Raw genomic sequence first — 18,514 nt, 5'->3', positions numbered from 1 at the left:
AAAGGAGGCAAGCATTACCTTAAACACACACACACACACACACACACACACACAGTTTGTGTGTCTCTCAACACCTGCGGCTCAAACTCAGACACACACTTTGTTTTTAATATTTACACCCAGGAAGTAAAATAATCATCCGAATAAAGTCAACGAACTTTCCGGGTAACGGGGACTTTTGAACTGAGCTGTCTTTTTATTTCAGGGGATTCTTGATTACTCATAACCTGGAAGAGGGGGGGGGGGCATGAGTACTCCTTCCTGTCCTTTTAACCTTTTTACTCTTGTGGCCTAATCAACTCTGATAAGACTGATATGTAGAGCTGCATTCACAGAGGAACACACACACACACACTCACACACACACACACACACACACACACACACACACACACACACACACACACACACACACACACACACTCAGTCACTATCCAGGCCGAGCTGCTGGAGTTTGATGAAAGTGATTTTTTTTATTTTTTTGGCGTCAACAACACAACAATTTCATAAATTAATTTCATGTGTTCTCACATAAATGTTTTTCTGCTCTCACGTGACGTCAAAGCAGAAGAAGTTAAGGAGTCGCCCCCTGGTGGTCAGGAGAGAGAATGCAGCTTTAACACATGAAGCAGAGACTTCTATACAACCAGAGGAGTCGCCACCTGGTGGTCAGGAGAGAGAATGCAGCTTTAACACATGAAGCAGAGACTTCTATACAACCAGAGGAGTCGCCCCCTGGTGGTCAGGAGAGATAATGCAGCTTCAACACATGAAGCAGAGACTTCTATACAACCAGAGGAGTCGCCCCCTGGTGGTCAAGAGAGAGAATGCAGCTTTAACACATGAAGCATAGACTTCTATACAACCAGAGTGTGTGTTCATGTCCTCTAGAGGTGTAAACTGAGAAAGGCTCTATAGGGGATGTTGGATTAGACGCTTCACTCCTGCTCACATTCAATCTCGGCTGATTGATTGTTTGATATGCTTCCAAACCTGTGATTCATCTTCACTCACACACACACACACGCACACCCACAAACACACACCCACACACACACACACACACACACACAATGTAGGTGTGCACTAGCCTCATATAATCTATATAATCAGGTGGCAGGTTTTTTTATTTATTTATTTTTTCCCACTGAGAAAATCCTGATTCCTCAGTGTGTGTGTGTGTGTGTGTTTGTGTGTGCGTGTTTGTGTGTGTGTGTGTGTGTGTGTGTGTGTGACTGTTTGTAGGTCAGTAAAAGATTGCTGTGGCCGTAGATAAGAGGATTAGGGTGGAATTAGTGTCATTCCTCCATCGCCGCGGGCAATAGATTCATATCGATTTTAATCAGAGAAAAAAAGAATCTGCAGATAAAAACAGACGGAGGCCGACCGACTGACGGAGTGTGTGGAGCTGGTCGGTTGGAGCTGGTCGGGTGGAGCTGGTCGGGTGGAGCTGGTTGGGTGGAACTGGTCGGGTGGAACTGGTCGGGTGGAGCTGGTCGGGTGGAACTGGTCGGGTGGAGCTGGTCGGGTGGAACTGGTCGGGTGGAGCTGGTCGGGTGGAGCTGGTTGGGTGGAACTGGTCGGGTGGAGCTGGTCGGGTGGAACTGGTCGGGTGGAGCTGGTCGGGTGGAGCTGGTCGGGTGGAACTGGTCGGGTGGAGCTGGTCGGGTGGAGCTGGTCGGGTGGAGCTGGTCGGCTGGAGCTGGTCGGGTGGAACTGGTCGGTTGCAGCTGGTCGGGTGGAACTGGTCGGGTGGAGCTGGTCGGGTGGAACTGGTCGGGTGGAGCTGGTCGGGTGGAACTGGTCGGGTGGAGCTTGTCGGGTGGAGCTGGTCGGGTGGAACTGGTCGGGTGGAGCTGGTCGGGTGGAGCTGGTCGGGTGGAGCTGGTCGGGTGGAGCTTGTCGGGTGGAGCTGGTCGGGTGGAGCTTGTCGGGTGGAGCTGGTCGGGTGGAACTGGTCGGGTGGAGCTGGTCGGGTGGAGCTGGTCGGTTGGAACTGGTCGGGTGGAGCTGGTCGGGTGGAGCTTGTCGGGTGGAGCTGGTCGGGTGGAGCTGGTCGGGTGGAGCTTGTCGGGTGGAGCTGGTCGGGTGGAGCTGGTCGGGTGGAGCTGGTCGGGTGGAACTGGTCGGGTGGAGCTGGTCGGGTGGAGCTTGTCGGGTGGAGCTGGTCGGGTGGAACTGGTCGGTTGCAGCTGGTCGGGTGGAGCTGGTCGGGTGGAGCTGGTCGGGTGGAGCTGGTCGGGTGGAGCTGGTCGGGTGGAACTGGTCGGGTGGAGCTGGTCGGGTGGAGCAGCCCGAGGAGCTGCATGTAGGAGCATTCAGACTCAGGAGCTGCTCTGGTTGAGGAATCTCCCCGCCGGCATCACCGTGGGATGTTGGGCAAGAACCAGCAGCGTTAGCTGGAGCTGTTGGTTCTGCTGGAGCTGCTGGAGCTGCTGGGGGGTCACTGTGGCCCGGCGATGCCGGCGTGGCGTCCGCTGTGGTGGGCCGACCTGTGAAGCATCATGAAGGTGGACCTGCTGACCTGCTTGGCGCTCGCCGCCACCGGCCTGGTCGCCGTGGCGACCAGCGGGCGCAGCTCCGGCCGCTGGAGGCACCAGGAGGTGTTCCTCCTCGGGGAGAATCGCAAGTTCATGTTCGGAGGGTGAGGCTCGCGTTCTGATGACCGGTCACATCTTTCTGTTGGTGCTGCTGACACATTGTGTTTGTTTGTGTTCTGACTCCGATGTTTCTTCACGTGAACGTGTTCAGGCCTCAGGCAAGAATACTTTTGGAAGGGTCGGATCAGAATAAGCAATAGTTTACAACACAACAGAACACAGAACGTGGCCATTAGATCATCCCTGAACAAGACTGAAGTCGATCAGAGTCGTTTTGTGGGAGGAGTCCGTAAATGTATAACAGACAAAAATGACAAATTCAAGCAAAAAATGACAAATTCAAGCAAACAATTTCCAAAAAGCCCAAATTTGACGAATTATTGTAGAGCCCCCTATTGTTCAAATTACAGGAGATTTTGTATACATGTTACATGATGCAATGTGCATATATGCTGCAAGTTTAGAGCGATTAGAGGTAATAGTGTTGAAGTTATGAGCATTAAAAAACAAGACACGCCCCTAAGAGGTTCATTGGGCCATATCATCTTAACACAATAATATATTTAAAAACATTTGATATATAATAGTTGATATTGTTTCAATGATGATCCACAGAAGGTTTGGTATGAATCCGACCCAGAATGTAGGAGAACTGGCCAATTATATGTTTTTCACAAAATTTAAAATAGCGGAAAATCTAAGAAGGCGGAGCTTAGGGGTCTGAGAGGCTTTTTTGTAGAGCAGGTCCAAGTGGACATGTGTGAACAATTTCAAGTCAATCAGACTGATTGTTTTTGGGTGGGGGGGGGGGGATTTGTTTGTTTGTTTATTTGTTGGTTTGTTTGTTTATTGGTTTGTTTGTTTGTTTGTTTATTGGTTTGTTTGTTTGTTGGTTGGTTGGTTTGTTGTCAACCTCAACATCATTCCGGATGAATGTCGTGGAGTAACAAGCACAACATTTCCCTGAGAGTACAGCAGTGCAACAGGAGAGTTGATGAAGAACGGCCTCCCGGGAAATGTAGTCCAACACGCTCATCATGACCGAGATTATGAGTTATGAGTTACGAGGATGGTCCTGGATCAGATGAAGCTCTTTGTGTGACATGAAGACAAATGAACACATGTGCACACGTGAACATGTGCACGTGTGAACATGTGTGTTCATGTGCACGTGTGAACATGTGCACATGTTTACTGTGCATGTGTGTTTATTTGTTCCGTTGAGCCGAGTCTTGTTTCAGGTTTTGGCAGAATGAGAGAGAGCTGCAAGAGAAAACCACAAACTGTGTTCTTCTTTAAACCCCATGTGTGTGTGTGTGTTTGCAGGCGTATTGACTACAAGCTGAAGAGGCAGGACAGCACGAAGACGCTGCTGATAAAGAGCGAGCAGCTGCTGAGGATCGAGGAGCACGACTTCGCCATGAGGCCGGGCTTTGGAGGTCAGACACACACACACACACACACACGGTCTCTCTACACTTGTGAGGACACCTCGGTAACACGAGGCTCTATTTAAAAAAAACACTTGTGAGTACCAACTTTTTATTAAATATACAATTTGTATACATTTTAATCACTTAAACTAAAAATGGGAGATATTTTATTTATTTTAATTATTTTATGGAATATTTTATATATTTATTTATTTTTATAGTTATTAATTTGTTTTCCATATAATCTCCTATTTTATTTATTTTTAAATGTTGCATGGAATATTTTAATAAATTATTTTAATTATATTCAATCATTTTGTATATATTTTGTATATAATTATTACATTTAATTAATTGTAATCATATTATATTATATTTAATTATTTTTGATATATTCTCTTATTTTATTTATGTTATTGAACATTTTATTTATTTTTTAATTTAATCTATTTTAATTGTATTTAATATTTTTCTCCATTGGAGGTCTTTGCCCTCTATGGTGACCCGGTCTCCCACGGAGGCTTTGTGGTTTTCCATTTCAATTTGAAGCTATCCTACACCTACACACACACACACACACACACACACACACACACACACACACGCACACACACACACACACACATACGCACACACACACACGTATGCACACACACACACACACACACACACTTCACTTCCTCCCTGAAGATTTAACCCGCTCCCCCATACATCGTCCCACGCTGATGATGTGGCGGTGGGCATTGGGTCACCCAGACAACGGATGTGTTGATCCCCAAACCACCAACACTGACCCAGATTACACCATTGTGTGTGTGTGTGTGTGTGAGAGCCTGTGTGTGTGTAATAATGCATTTGAAAAACAGTAGGACTCTGTATACTCACTCAAATATAATTGTGTTTTTTTGGCAATATAATGAGTGCCTCTGTGTGTGTGTGTGTGTCTGTGTGTGTGTGTGTATGTATGTGTGTGTGTGTGTGTGTGTGTGTGAATTGTGGACGATTCATGTGCATTAATCTGGATTATATTCCAGCTCTGGAGCAGATGGAGGGAAACACAGTGACGTCTGTGATGAAGCTCGTCGACTGAGGACGAACCGCTCATACGACACGTTAAGAACACATCAAAGGAGAGGAGAGACAGTGCGTGTGTGTGTGTGTGTGTGTGTGCGTGTGTGTGTGTGTGAATGGAAACTGTTCCCTCCACAGTCCTGAACTACACAGTTTCTTGTTAGTTCCTGCATATTTTAAGGTAGTATTTCTAAATTGAGGTCAGCCTCTAAAGGACGTCTGTAAACTTAAATGAATCCCCACAAGCTGCTTTAGTTTTTATTCCGTGACTTCGTGAGACGGAACGCTGCGTCGGCATTTCTGCGTCACGTGTCTTTGATTTACAAAGAGTTCCAGCCATGAATAAATCTGGTTTACTTTGACACCATCCGATAAATTATCCTGCAAAACATTTGTCTTACTTATGAGTCTGTTGACATGTGCAAATGGTCAAAAGTAACTCCACGGCAACAAGGTAGCAGCGCAACAATGTAGCATCGCAACAATGTATTAGCGCAACAATGTATTAGCGCAACAATGTAGCAGCGCAACAATGTAGCAGCGCAACAATGTATTAGCGCAACAATGTATTAGCGCAAAAATGTAGCAGCGCAACAATGTAGCAGCGCAACGATGTAGCAGCGCAACAATGTAGCAGAGCAACAATGTAGCAGAGCAACAATGTAGCAGCGCAACGATGTAGCAGCACAACAAGTAGCAGCGCAACAATGTAGCAGAGCAACAATGTAGCAGAGCAACAATGTAGCAGCGCAACAATGTAGCAGCGCAACAATGTAGCAGAGCAACTGGATAGCAGCATAAAATAGTAACGCAACAACGTGGCGCAGCAGTGCAGATGGGGCGACTGTGGGTCAGTGGGTTGGCGGTTCAATCCCCGCCCAGTCCATGTGTCCTTGAGCGAGACACTTACTATGAATCGTAGCTGTGTCTACGGTGTGTGACATGGAACATGTTACATGTTACATGTTAAGCGTCTTAGAGTATCTTAAAAAGTGCTATATAAATTAAATGGGTTATTATTATTATCATTAACAACGCAGCTTGTCTGTGTGAGTGTGTGAGTGTGAGTGTGTGTGTGTGTGTGTGTGTGTGTGAGTGTGTGTGAGTGTGAGTGTGTGTGTGTGTGAGTGTGAGTGCGTGTGTGTGTGAGTGTGAGAACATTGATTATATGGCCGTGTTTCACACATGGCTGAGGCCCGTATGGAGGGTGTAGGAGAATCTCTCGTTAATCTCCACGTTCACATGAACAACATGAAGCTCCTGAACGCATCGCGGCATCTATCTGAGCACACAAACATTTGTGGGACTATAAAATAAAGAGTTGTCCGTTTATAGTTTCTTTGTTGTCATTTAGAGTCTCTTTGAAACGTTTTTTGGTCATTTTGGTCATTTTGTAGTTGTGTAGATTTGTAGTTGTGTAGTTGTGTAGTTGTGTAGTTGTGTAGTTTTGTAGTTGTGTCCCTCTCCATCGACATTGTGACTCTTTTCCTTCGTGGTTTCTTTGTTTATGTGTCTTTGTTCTCTTCTCTTTGTGGTAGTTTTGTGTCTCTTCATTTAGAGTCTCTTCCCCGTTGGTTGGGGGCTCTTTGACAGATGTTTTAGGTGTTGGGGCCCCTGGCTCTTTGGCCCCTGGGCCTCTGTCTGGTCGTCCAGTGATCCCCGTCCCATAGCTTGAGGAGTATTACTTCACTATTCACTGGAACCGGCTGAACAGGAAGTCCCCGCCCCGTTTCCTGGTCTGACCGCTTGTTTTTAGTTCCTCCTCAGACTCAGAGATGAGATGTTTCTCCTTTATCTACTTTAGTTGGCGGTAGCGGATAGGAACTGATCACAGATCAGTGCATCCATCACTGCGTCGTTCCCTGAAGGTCTCACGGTGTTAAAGATGTGACAGCTGATTGTTGACGTGGCGTCAGAGCGATGAACGCCGTTGTGCACGCGCCGCTCTGGAACCCGGCGTGACTTGAGAGAAGGAATGCGGTGAAGAAGAGAGCGAGAGAGAGCGTGACCTTCTGCTGCAGGGTGTTTCCCACCAAAGAGCTCTGGTTGCCGTGGTTACTCTGAATGCTGAGTCTTCTGGGTGCTTTATGGTCCTGTCAGGGGAACTTCATTAAATAAAGTTCTTATTGAGCATCTCACACTCTGGAGAACACCTCTCACCCCCACGATGGCCTGGGGGCAGATAGAGCTGCTAGACCGGGTCCAGGAGGCTGCTAGACTGGGTCCAGGAGGCTGCTAGACCAGGTCTAGGAGGCTGCTAGACCAGGTCCAGGCTGAGTTTGTGTAAACTCAGAAAAGGTTTTGGGGATTTAGGGTCCAAAGGATTTTAAAATGTTCTTGGTCTTAATAAAATGACAACACAATAAATCTCTGACACCTAAACTGAGTCCAGTCAGAGACCCGAGTCCAGAGGACCGGCTCCAGGCGTGTTGCAACTACAAGTGATCCAAGCGACTCGAGTCGGACACAACGATAGTTCACAAGAGGAGGCGGCATGCGGGTCCATTACTCAGCGTCAGCTCCTCTGTCGGCGGCTCAGGATTTATCGTCTTTTGCTTTTAACAGAACGAAGCATCTCGTCGTCGGCTTTGTTCTGCTGAGCTGAAGGAGCAGCGCTCAGGTCTCAACGGACTCCACATGTAAAACGGGTTTTATATTTTCAGCGTTCACCTAATTATGTTCTTTCTTTACCACAATGTCTCTTTTATCTCCCTCATTTCTATGTTCCTGTAAAGTCTTTTGTAACTTATGTTTAGAAGCACTTTAGAAATGAAGAACGCTGTTTTAAGACACACTTTGTAGATGCTAGATGACAAGCAAACTATATGCAGCCGTCAGGTTGAGAATGCTCATTAAATCACAGTTGCAATGGCAGGTATAATGCATCCTAAATGCCTGAAACAATCACATTTACACCTGGTAATCCTGGTGAGGGCGGTGGAGGGTCACAGCTGTCAGGAGTGATTCATCAGCAGCTGGAGGCTCATTCTTCTGCTGCCTCCGAGCGCGCCGCCAACCATCCAGGGCGAGGCAGGGACGAGCGCTTTGGGCCGCGGCTGATCCGGAAATTAGCTCATTTTTGGTGAAAGTAAAAAAAACGTTGACTAACGTATGACCGCGTCCCCGTAAACCACCTTCACTACGTATGACCACGTCCTCATATACCACCTTCACTACGTATGACCACGTCCTCATATACCACCTTCACTACGTATGACCACGTCCTCATAAACCACCTTCACTACATATGACCACGTCCTCATAAACCATCTTCACTATGTATGACCACGTCCTCATAAACCACCTTCACTACATATGACCACGTCCTCATAAACCACCTTCACTACATATGACCACGTCCTCATAAACCACCTTCACTACATATGACCACATCCTCATAAACCACCTTCACTACGTATGACCACGTCCTCATAAACCATCTTCACTACGTATGACCACGTCCTCATAAACCACCTTCACTACATATGACCACGTCCTCATAAACCACCTTCACTACATATGACCACATCCTCATAAACCACCTTCACTACATATGACCACGTCCTCATAAACCACCTTCACTACGTATGACCACGTCCTCATAAACCACCTTCACTACATATGACCACGTCCTCATAAACCACCTTCACTACATATGACCATGTCCTCATAAACCATCTTCACTACGTATGACCACGTCCTCATAAACCATCTTCACTACGTATGACCACGTCCTCATAAACCACCTTCACTACATATGACCATGTCCTCATAAACCATCTTCACTACATATGACCACATCCTCATAAACCATCTTCACTACGTATGACCACGTCCTCATAAACCACCTTCACTACATATGACCACGTCCTCATAAACCACCTTCACTACGTATGACCACGTCCTCATAAACCACCTTCACTACATATGACCACGTCCTCATAAACCACCTTCACTACATATGACCACGTCCTCATAAACCACCTTCACTACGTATGACCACGTCCTCATAAACCACCTTCACTACATATGACCACGTCCTCATAAACCACCTTCACTACGTATGACCACGTCCTCATAAACCACCTTCACTACATATGACCACGTCCTCATAAACCACCTTCACTACATATGACCACGTCCTCATAAACCATCTTCACTACGTATGACCACGTCCTCATAAACCACCTTCACTACATATGACCACGCTCATAAACCACCTTCACTACATATGACCACGCCTCATAAACCACCTTCACTACGTATGACCACGTCCTCATAAACCACCTTCACTACATATGACCACGTCCTCATAAACCACCTTCACTACATATGACCACGTCCTCATAAACCACCTTCACTACGTATGACCACGTCCTCATAAACCACCTTCACTACATATGACCACGTCCTCATAAACCACCTTCACTACATATGACCATGTCCTGATAAACCACCTTCACTACATATGACCACGTCCTCATAAACCACCTTCACTACATATGACCACGTCCTCATAAACCACCTTCACTACATATGACCATGTCCTCATAAATCACCTTCACTACATATGACCACGTCCTCATAAACCACCTTCACTACATATGACTACGTCCTCATAAACCACCTTCACTACTTATGACCACATTCTCATAAACCACCTTCACTACATATGACCACGTCCTCATAAACCACCTTCACTACATATTACCACGTCCCCGTAAACCACCTTCACCAACGTATGACCACATCCTCATAAACCACTGCTGCAAAGACGAAGGATGTTTTGACAATATATTCCATCTCAGGAATAGTTTCCAGAGTGATCCTTCTGTCAGCGGAAAACATCCTCCGGAGCCTCTGAGATGAACCAGGTTGCGTCATCAGTAGCAGCTCCCTCACACACTCCTCATCGTCAGCAGCTCTTCACCGAGCGGCAGCAGGACGTCCTGTGATCTGTAGACCGAGGACTCTTCTGACTGCTTGACTTGATTTGGGCGTTCCAGGCGCGGCGTTCCCGGTGGGCATCGACGTGCAGGTGGAGAGCATCGACAGCATCTCAGAGGTCAACATGGTGAGGGTCCTTAAACGCACCATCGACACAAGAGACACGCCCTCACCACTCCACCACACACAGGTTGTTCTTATTTTAACTAAGTAACTAAGTATTTCATAATCTTTTCCCAAACTTGTTTAAGTACTTCACAATGCGTGTTTGTTTTCTAAACATTAGATTTCATCCGTTGTTACATTTATTTTTGTTAGAATTATTTCATACAAATTTCACCTTTTAAAGGGAAATAAAACAAACAGAAAAGGAGAAAATTAAAAATAACACGAAATTTTAACAATTATATTATTATATACAGGACTGTCTCAGAAAATTAGAATATTGTGATAAAGTTCTTTATTTTCTGTAATGCAATTAAAAAAACAAAAATGTCATGCATTCTGGATTCATTACAAATCAACTGAAATATTGCAAGCCTTTTATTCTTTTAATATTGCTGATTATGGCTTACAGCTTAAGAAAACTCTAAAATCCTATCTCATAAAATTTTAATATTTCCTCAGACCAAGTAAAAAAAAAGATTTATAACAGCTGAGTGTTTGTCAAGGCTCAGGAAACCCTTGCAGGTGTTTCGAGTTAATTAGACAATTCAAGTGATTTGTTTAATACCCTACTAGTATACTTTTTCATGATATTCTAATATTTAGAGATAGGATATTTGAGTTTTCTTAAGCTGTAAACCATAATCAGCCATATTAAAAGAATAAAAGGCTTGCAATATTTCAGTTGATTTGTAATGAATCCAGAATGCATGACATTTTTGTTTTTTTAATTGCATTACAGAAAATAAAGAACTTCATCACAATATTCTAATTTTCTGAGACAGTCCTGTATATGTGAGGAATACAAATATATATATAAATATTAATATATATATTTACATATAAATAGTTGCAGTGTATATATATAAATACATATATGTATATATTTACATATGTATTCATATTTATATAAATATATATATAAATATAATAATATTTATACATAAATATATATGTATATACATATATATATAAATAAATATATACACATACAAATATTTATTTATATGTAAACATATATACATATCTACATATATCTGTTTATATATTTATATATATTTCTTATATTACTGCATGTTTTCACCTTTTCTTTAAGAACCCCTGAAAGGGTGAAAACGCTCCTTGGACGTTTCAATGCTTCCCAATGAAACATCCCATAATGACCTCCTCAGGACTTCACCATGACTCTGTACCTGCGTCACTACTGGAAAGACGAGCGGCTGGCGTTCCCGTCGCGGACCAATCAGAGCCGGACGTTTTTTTCTTCGAAAGTCTAAATCTTCTAAATGAACGAGTAATCCCTCCAGACAGCGTGTATTTTAGACACTTGTTTAATTGTATTCTTTTTTAAAGACAAAACTTCACACAGAGCTGTGTTTTCAAAGAGGCTCCTACCTATAAAGTGTCAGTGAGGTATTTAATATTGTGGATGATAAATTGTTTCTTCAGTGAAACATTCAGATTAGTAAGAAAAGGTGTATTAGAGATTGGTCCTGTCATCTTTAACACTGAACAGCAGCAGAACCAGTGGCCTTGGTAAACTGACAAATATGTAATGTTAACCCTCTGGAGTCTGGGCTCATTTTCTCGATTTTACAAACACATGTAAATTCACCTTTTAAAGTCTTTTGCATGTGACACATCCCAGTGTTTCCCCCACCATTCTATCAGGGTGAGGCCCCGCCCCCCTGTCATGTTCTCTATCGCGCCAGATTACAGCAGAAGTAATGTACGGTTCTTTCCTTAAAGACGTCTTTGTTCTTGTATTAAACTAAACGTCTGTTGTTGGTCGTCTCTACAGCAGCATGTCATTCTGTCTCCACGTGTCGGTCACTCTTCTCTCTCCGTCCCGCGCGCCGCAGAGCTCCATGCCGGCGTGTCTGCGCGCGCATCGGGGCGGAGAAAAAAAAAACGTCCCCTTCACCTTCCGCCCCGCGTCACCGACACGTCGCCCTCTGCTTCTCTGTGAATATGGAGGAGCAGACGGGAGGAAGGAGGCGGACTGCCGCGGCTTGACACTCACAGGAGTGCAACAACTCCAACGCACACCGGAAGTCAACAAAGTTGCGTTAATTGCGTTAAAATATTTTAGTGCGTTAACGCGGCCAAATTAATCGCATAGATTAACGCGTTAACGCTGACAGCCCTAATATATATATATATCCATATGTATATCCATATATTAAATATATATAAATATATATATATATATTTATAAATATACATATGATATATACATATATATAGAAATATATATATTAAAATATATGTATTTATATGTATTCTATATATATATTTTTTTAAAGTATAACTATATATTTAAATATATTTATATATATGTATTTTTTTAAACTGTATTATATATATTCTATTTTATGATTCTATATATAAATATATGTATGTATATTATATATATAAATATATATGTATATATATAAATATACATATTTAAATATATATAAATGTATATATATATGTGTATATATATTAATATATATGTTTGCATTAATAATAATGTATATATTAATAATAATATATATTTATATATACCTGTATATTATATATTTTTATAGATAGTATCTTGTTCCATTTCTGCCAATAGATCCCCGATAAGGTTTTTAAAAATGTTTCTGTATTTATAAGCTCTATATTTTAATATAGGAATATATATATATATATATATAAATCTATTTTAATATATATTACATATATATATTTTACATTTGGGGGAACTATTGGCAGAAATGGAATAAAATACAAATAAATCTCCTCCCCTGTACGACTAGATCTCTCTGTCCTCATTATTATGGGATATCGCCCTGCAGGCATCACCATGGTGCTCACCATGTCCACCATCATCACCGGAGTGTCCTCCTCCATGCCCCAGGTACAGCTGCGTGTGGCCTTCAGGTGCACTCGGTCTTCTGGGCTCTGGGGCTCTGGTTCAGGGCTCTTAGAGAGTCCAGAACCCAGACTAGAGGGGACCAGAGTCTCAGACCACCTCAGCAAATATTAATTTTAATATTTTAATTAGGAACCACTTATTTAATAATGAAATCAAATGTATTTATATAAAAAATAAGGCTTTGAAACACCGTGACACCTTAAGGATTAAAATAAATAAAAATGTCAACAAAATAATTTGTTATCTTTTTTTAAATGTACGTGGTGCGTTTGGGGATGTGAAAAAACTCCTGTTCTGGAGAGTCATTCTCACAGAAAGAGCAACACTAACATATATTTTTTGACTTTTAACATTTCAATTAAATATTGTTTTAATAATTAAGGTAAGGAAATGAAATAACTGAATAAATAAAAATGTCAACAAAGTAATTAAAACAAATCCGGTATATCTTTTTTTAAATGTACGTGGTGCGTTTGAGGACCTGAAACAACTCTTCTTATGGAAAGAGCAAAACATTGACAAGAAACAGTAAAATACAAAAACCTGTTAATTGAAATCAAATAGATGTTACTGTGTCTTTAAATCCTGCTGCTGTTTTGACTTTAACGTGTTTCTATGTGTGGACCTGAACGCACCGCGGTCACGTGTCCTCCCAGGTGTCCTACGTGAAGGCCGTGGACGTCTACCTGTGGACCAGCTTCATGTTCGTCTTCCTGTCCGTGATCGAGTACGCGGCGGTGAACTACTGCACCACCCTGGAGGAGATGAGGAAGATGAAGAGGGGCAAGGTCAGCGCGTGTGTGACGTCACGTCGCCCTCTAGTGGACACACGGGGACATTACAGCATTAATCTGTGACACTTCATTTATTTCAACTGCACTACATTTATAATAAATAACATAATACATTTAATGTTTCCGTTAAATCAAGCGCAATGATAATTATCTATTTTATTTTTCACTTTTATTTTTTTTCCTATTATTGTAATTATTAATTTATTGAATATAATGTATTGCTTAAATCACAATGTTTTTCCTTCTATTTTAACAAAATAAGATTTTATTTCTCTAAATTGATTCGCTTCACTTTTATTGTTGTTCTATTATTGTAAGTATTACTTCTTGAATACAATTGTATAGCTTTTTATTTTTTTTATTTTTGAGCAATCACAATGATTTTTCTTGGGATTAAAAAATGTATATTTTTAAAAATGTATATTTTTACAAATGAAACACAACACGCATAAGATCATAACTTTTTAAAAGTCATTTTCTTTAAAATATTTCATTGTTGTTAAAGATCTGCTTCTATTTCCGGTCCTAAAAGACTGAATAAAGTGAATCTTTGTGATGTTTGATCACATGTATTGATTAGTCTTCAAACGTGACGTCACTCATCTCTCCAGATCCCCTCCACCTTCAACGCCAGCCAGGCGATGGCCTTCGACGGCTGTTTCCATGACAACGACGTGGAGCTGACCCCGTTCGCGGGCAGCTCGCCGCCCTTCCTGACCTCTGACCCCCTCGACGCCCCGGATGCGCGGCCCCGCGAGGGGACCCGCCTCCGCCGGCAGCGGTCGGTGCGCGAGAACGTGGACCTGTTCGTCAGCAACAGTTACGTCATCGACTCGTACTCGCGCCTCGCCTTCCCGCTGTCCTACCTGCTCTTCAACACCATCTACTGGAGCCTGTACGCCTGAGCCGGCCAGAGAGCATGCTGGGGGATTGAGTCACTGCTCGAGGAACTCTTTGTTTAGGACTGACTCGTTATGTATTTATTTTATTAAACTGTACACGTGACTGTTATCTTATACTCTGAGCTCTTATTCTGAAGGTGTTTCTTGATTTCCTACGTGAGGGGAGCCAAACAGCTATTTATGTTCTTTAATGTATGTTCATTTATAATTAACAAACCCATGTGGTGGCTCTTTTACAAGCTTTATACATCTTTTTAGACTTTTACAATTTTAATTTAATATTATTGTAATAATAATAAATACAATTTGATGAACAAAATAAGAAATAAAATGTTTAACATCCACCCAGAATGTCTTCGAGAAAGCTTTGAAACAGAAACATAATTGATACATATATTTTAGACATATCCTTATATGATAATTTGTATATTTTAGACATATATTTTAGACACATTATAAGATCATTTTATAGATATATATATATATATAATATTTATTTTTTAATTTGACTACTTTAAGGTCACCAACATATTTTATCTCAAGTAGTGGAGTAGTTTAATTTTAATAGTTAAGATTTATTTGATTCAATAAAATAAAAAATAATATTAATTTACAACAATACTAATTATTTATGGATATTTATTTAACGCAGTCTTTCCATATAACCTACACAGAGTAGCGTGTAGTTAAAGTTAATTTTAATCAATTTAAGTTAATAGATTTTTAATCCAATTATATATAATTATAATAATAATAATAATAAAAATATTTTGGGTTTTCCTGTTAAACTGTCTCGCCTCAAAACCTCCGTGTTTCTAAATAAAACCTGAATTAATACAACTGTTACAAAATAGATAGAAATAAATACACATATGTATTCACAACGTTCGGATGTTTCCATAGCAACGACAACGTGCGCGTGCGTCAGCTCGTCCCGAAAAAAGAAACTTCAACGGGCGGAAAAGACCCGAAGCGAAGTCCCGCAAACGGCCCGCAGAGACAGCCGCGAACCAAGCTCGACGTCACGGCAGCAGCAGCAGGAGGAAGAGGAGGAAGAGGAGCACAGGGAACAGGTGAGTCACACCGCACAGAGTGACGCGTCGGCCTTCACGCGCTCACGCGGTTCGCCCGCTGCACGCCGGCTTGCTTCGGTTAACGGCAGCTAGCTAGCTAGCTAGCTTGAGTTAGCCCGGAAGTGCCCGTTGGCCGCCCCCGCTGCGCATGAACTCCCGGTAATACACCGGAAAAGACGTTAAAACTCCGTTAACGCCACCGGTGTGTGCGTGTTTGATTCGTCTCGTTTCAACGCCCCGGTGAACCGTAACGAGGAACCAAAAGACCGTTAGAGTCGGTTAAACGGATCCGAGATCAGCCGTTAATGTCAGTTTGTTGTCAGACAGAAACGTTTCTGACGGAAAGTGTGACGTCATCACGTAATCTTTAATCCAGTTAGTGTTTTACTGTGACTACAACAGCTCAGAATGGGATTATAAAGGTTTATTGAATAAATTAGGGTTATATATATATATTTTGACTTAATACAAATGTTTTAGTGACAGAGACGTTCACCTGCTGGTCACCTGCGTGTTTACCAGTAGAGTCCTGTTGGTGTTTACCAGTAGAGTCCTGTTGGTGTTTACCAGTAGAGTCCTGTTGGTGTTTACCAGTAGAGTCCTGTTTGTGTTTACCAGTAGAGTCCTGTTGGTGTTTACCAGTAGAGTCCTGTTTGTGTTTACTAGTAGAGTCCTGTTTGTGTTTACCAGTAGAGTCCTGTTGGTGTTTACCAGTAGAGTCCTGTTGGTGTTTACCAGTAGAGTCCTGTTGGTGTTTACCAGTAGAGTCCTGTTTGTGTTTACCAGTAGAGTCCTGTTGGTGTTTACCAGTAGAGTCCTGTTTGTGTTTACCAGTAGAGTCCTGTTGGTGTTTACCAGTAGAGTCCTGTTTGTGTTTACTAGTAGAGTCCTGTTTGTGTTTACCAGTAGAGTCCTGTTTGTGTTTACCAGTAGAGTCCTGTTGGTGTTTACCAGTAGAGTCCTGTTTGTGTTTACCAGTAGAGTCCTGTTTGTGTTTACCAGTAGAGTCCTGTTGGTGTTTACCAGTAGAGTCCTGTTTGTGTTTACCAGTAGAGTCCTGTTGGTGTTTACCAGTAGAGTCCTGTTGGTGTTTAACAGTAGAGTCCTGTTTGTGTTTACCAGTAGAGTCCTGTTGGTGTTTACCAGTAGAGTCCTGTTTGTGTTTACCAGTAGAGTCCTGTTGGTGTTTACCAGTAGAGTCCTGTTTGTGTTTACCAGTAGAGTCCTGTTGGTGTTTACCAGTAGAGTCCTGTTGGTGTTTACCAGTAGAGTCCTGTTGGTGTTTACCAGTAGAGTCCTGTTTGTGTTTACCAGTAGAGTCCTGTTGGTGTTTACCAGTAGAGTCCTGTTGGTGTTTACCAGTCGAGTCCTGTTTGTGTTTACCAGTAGATTCCTGTTTGTGTTTACCAGTAGAGTCCTGTTGGTGTTTACCAGTAGAGTCCTGTTGGTGTTTACCAGTAGAGTCCTGTTGGTGTTTACCAGTAGAGTCCTGTTGGTGTTTACCAGTCGAGTCCTGTTTGTGTTTACCAGTAGAGTCCTGTTGGTGTTTACCAGTAGAGTCCTGTTGGTGTTTACCAGTCGAGTCCTGTTTGTGTTTACCAGTAGAGTCCTGTTGGTGTTTATTTACCAGTAGAGTCCTGTTGGTGTTTACCAGTAGAGTCCTGTTTGTGTTTACCAGTAGAGTCCTGTTGGTGTTTACCAGTAGAGTCCTGTTGGTGTTTACCAGTAGAGTCCTGTTTGTGTTTACCAGTAGAGTCCTGTTGGTGTTTACCAGTAGAGTCCTGTTTGTGTTTACCAGTAGAGTCCTGTTTGTGTTTACCAGTAGAGTCCTGTTGGTGTTTACCAGTAGAGTCCTGTTGGTGTTTACCAGTAGAGTCCTGTTGGTGTTTACCAGTAGAGTCCTGTTGGTGTTTACCAGCAGAGACTTGTTGGTGTTTACCAGTAGTCAATGTTTCCATCATGTCAGCTGGTGTTGGGACTCATTTCCTCTCTCTCTCTCTCTCTCTCTCTCTGTCTCTCCCCCCCCCACCCATAGACCACTCCATCAGCCCGTCGAGTCACATGACGTCGCCCCAGCATCTTCTGTGTCCAGCTGATCTACAGGTGACGTTCCAGCTGGAAGCGCTGGGTCCAGGATACTTCTACTTCTTCCAGGTACTGAGCTCTCTCACACACACACACACTCACACACACACACACACACACACACACACACGCGAGCTGGTGGGAACCCCTTCATTGTCACATCTCACAACCACATTCAACTAAGTGTTTGGAAAAGTCCCGTCAGTTTATTTTATGGTCTAACGTTTGCCTCTTATTATTATTACAACATCACCATGGCAACCTCAGACCTCCATCTGAATACTTCTAACGGGAAGAGAGAGAGGAACGTCTCAGGACCGACGTACGTGTTGTGTTTCTGTGAAGTAGAAATAACAAGATAACAAAGTCATAGAAACGTGAGAAATGTATCAAACAATACAATTGACCTGATTGATGGTTGGGGCCTCGTGAGGAGGAGGAGGAGGAGGAGGAGGAGGAGGAGGAGGAGGAATCTATAGCAGAACTGATGCAACTCAAAGGGAAAGGTGTCAGTGGGAGGGAAGGATACGTGAATGGTG

General features: G+C 42.7%; 1 protein-coding gene across 1 annotated transcript; it reads left to right on the top strand.

The window, feature by feature from the left end:
* The first annotated feature begins 2,329 nt into the window (after window positions 1-2,329).
* LOC130206612 (gamma-aminobutyric acid receptor subunit rho-3) lies at window positions 2,330-14,926 on the top strand. The gene is made up of 8 exons (XM_056434658.1): window positions 2,330-2,644; window positions 3,927-4,039; window positions 10,111-10,178; window positions 11,389-11,487; window positions 12,189-12,279; window positions 13,003-13,103; window positions 13,778-13,909; window positions 14,527-14,926. The coding sequence occupies exons 1-8, from the start codon at window positions 2,505-2,507 to the stop codon at window positions 14,818-14,820; spliced, it is 1,038 nt and encodes a 345-aa protein (XP_056290633.1). The 5' UTR covers window positions 2,330-2,504; the 3' UTR covers window positions 14,821-14,926.
* The last annotated feature ends 3,588 nt before the right edge of the window (window positions 14,927-18,514 follow it).

The sequence above is a fragment of the Pseudoliparis swirei genome, chromosome 16 (assembly GCF_029220125.1).
Source record: "Pseudoliparis swirei isolate HS2019 ecotype Mariana Trench chromosome 16, NWPU_hadal_v1, whole genome shotgun sequence".
Taxonomy (NCBI): Eukaryota; Metazoa; Chordata; class Actinopteri; order Perciformes; family Liparidae; genus Pseudoliparis; species Pseudoliparis swirei.
Note: the sequence above shows the minus strand (reverse complement) of the source record. Positions and strands in the feature narration are given on the sequence as shown.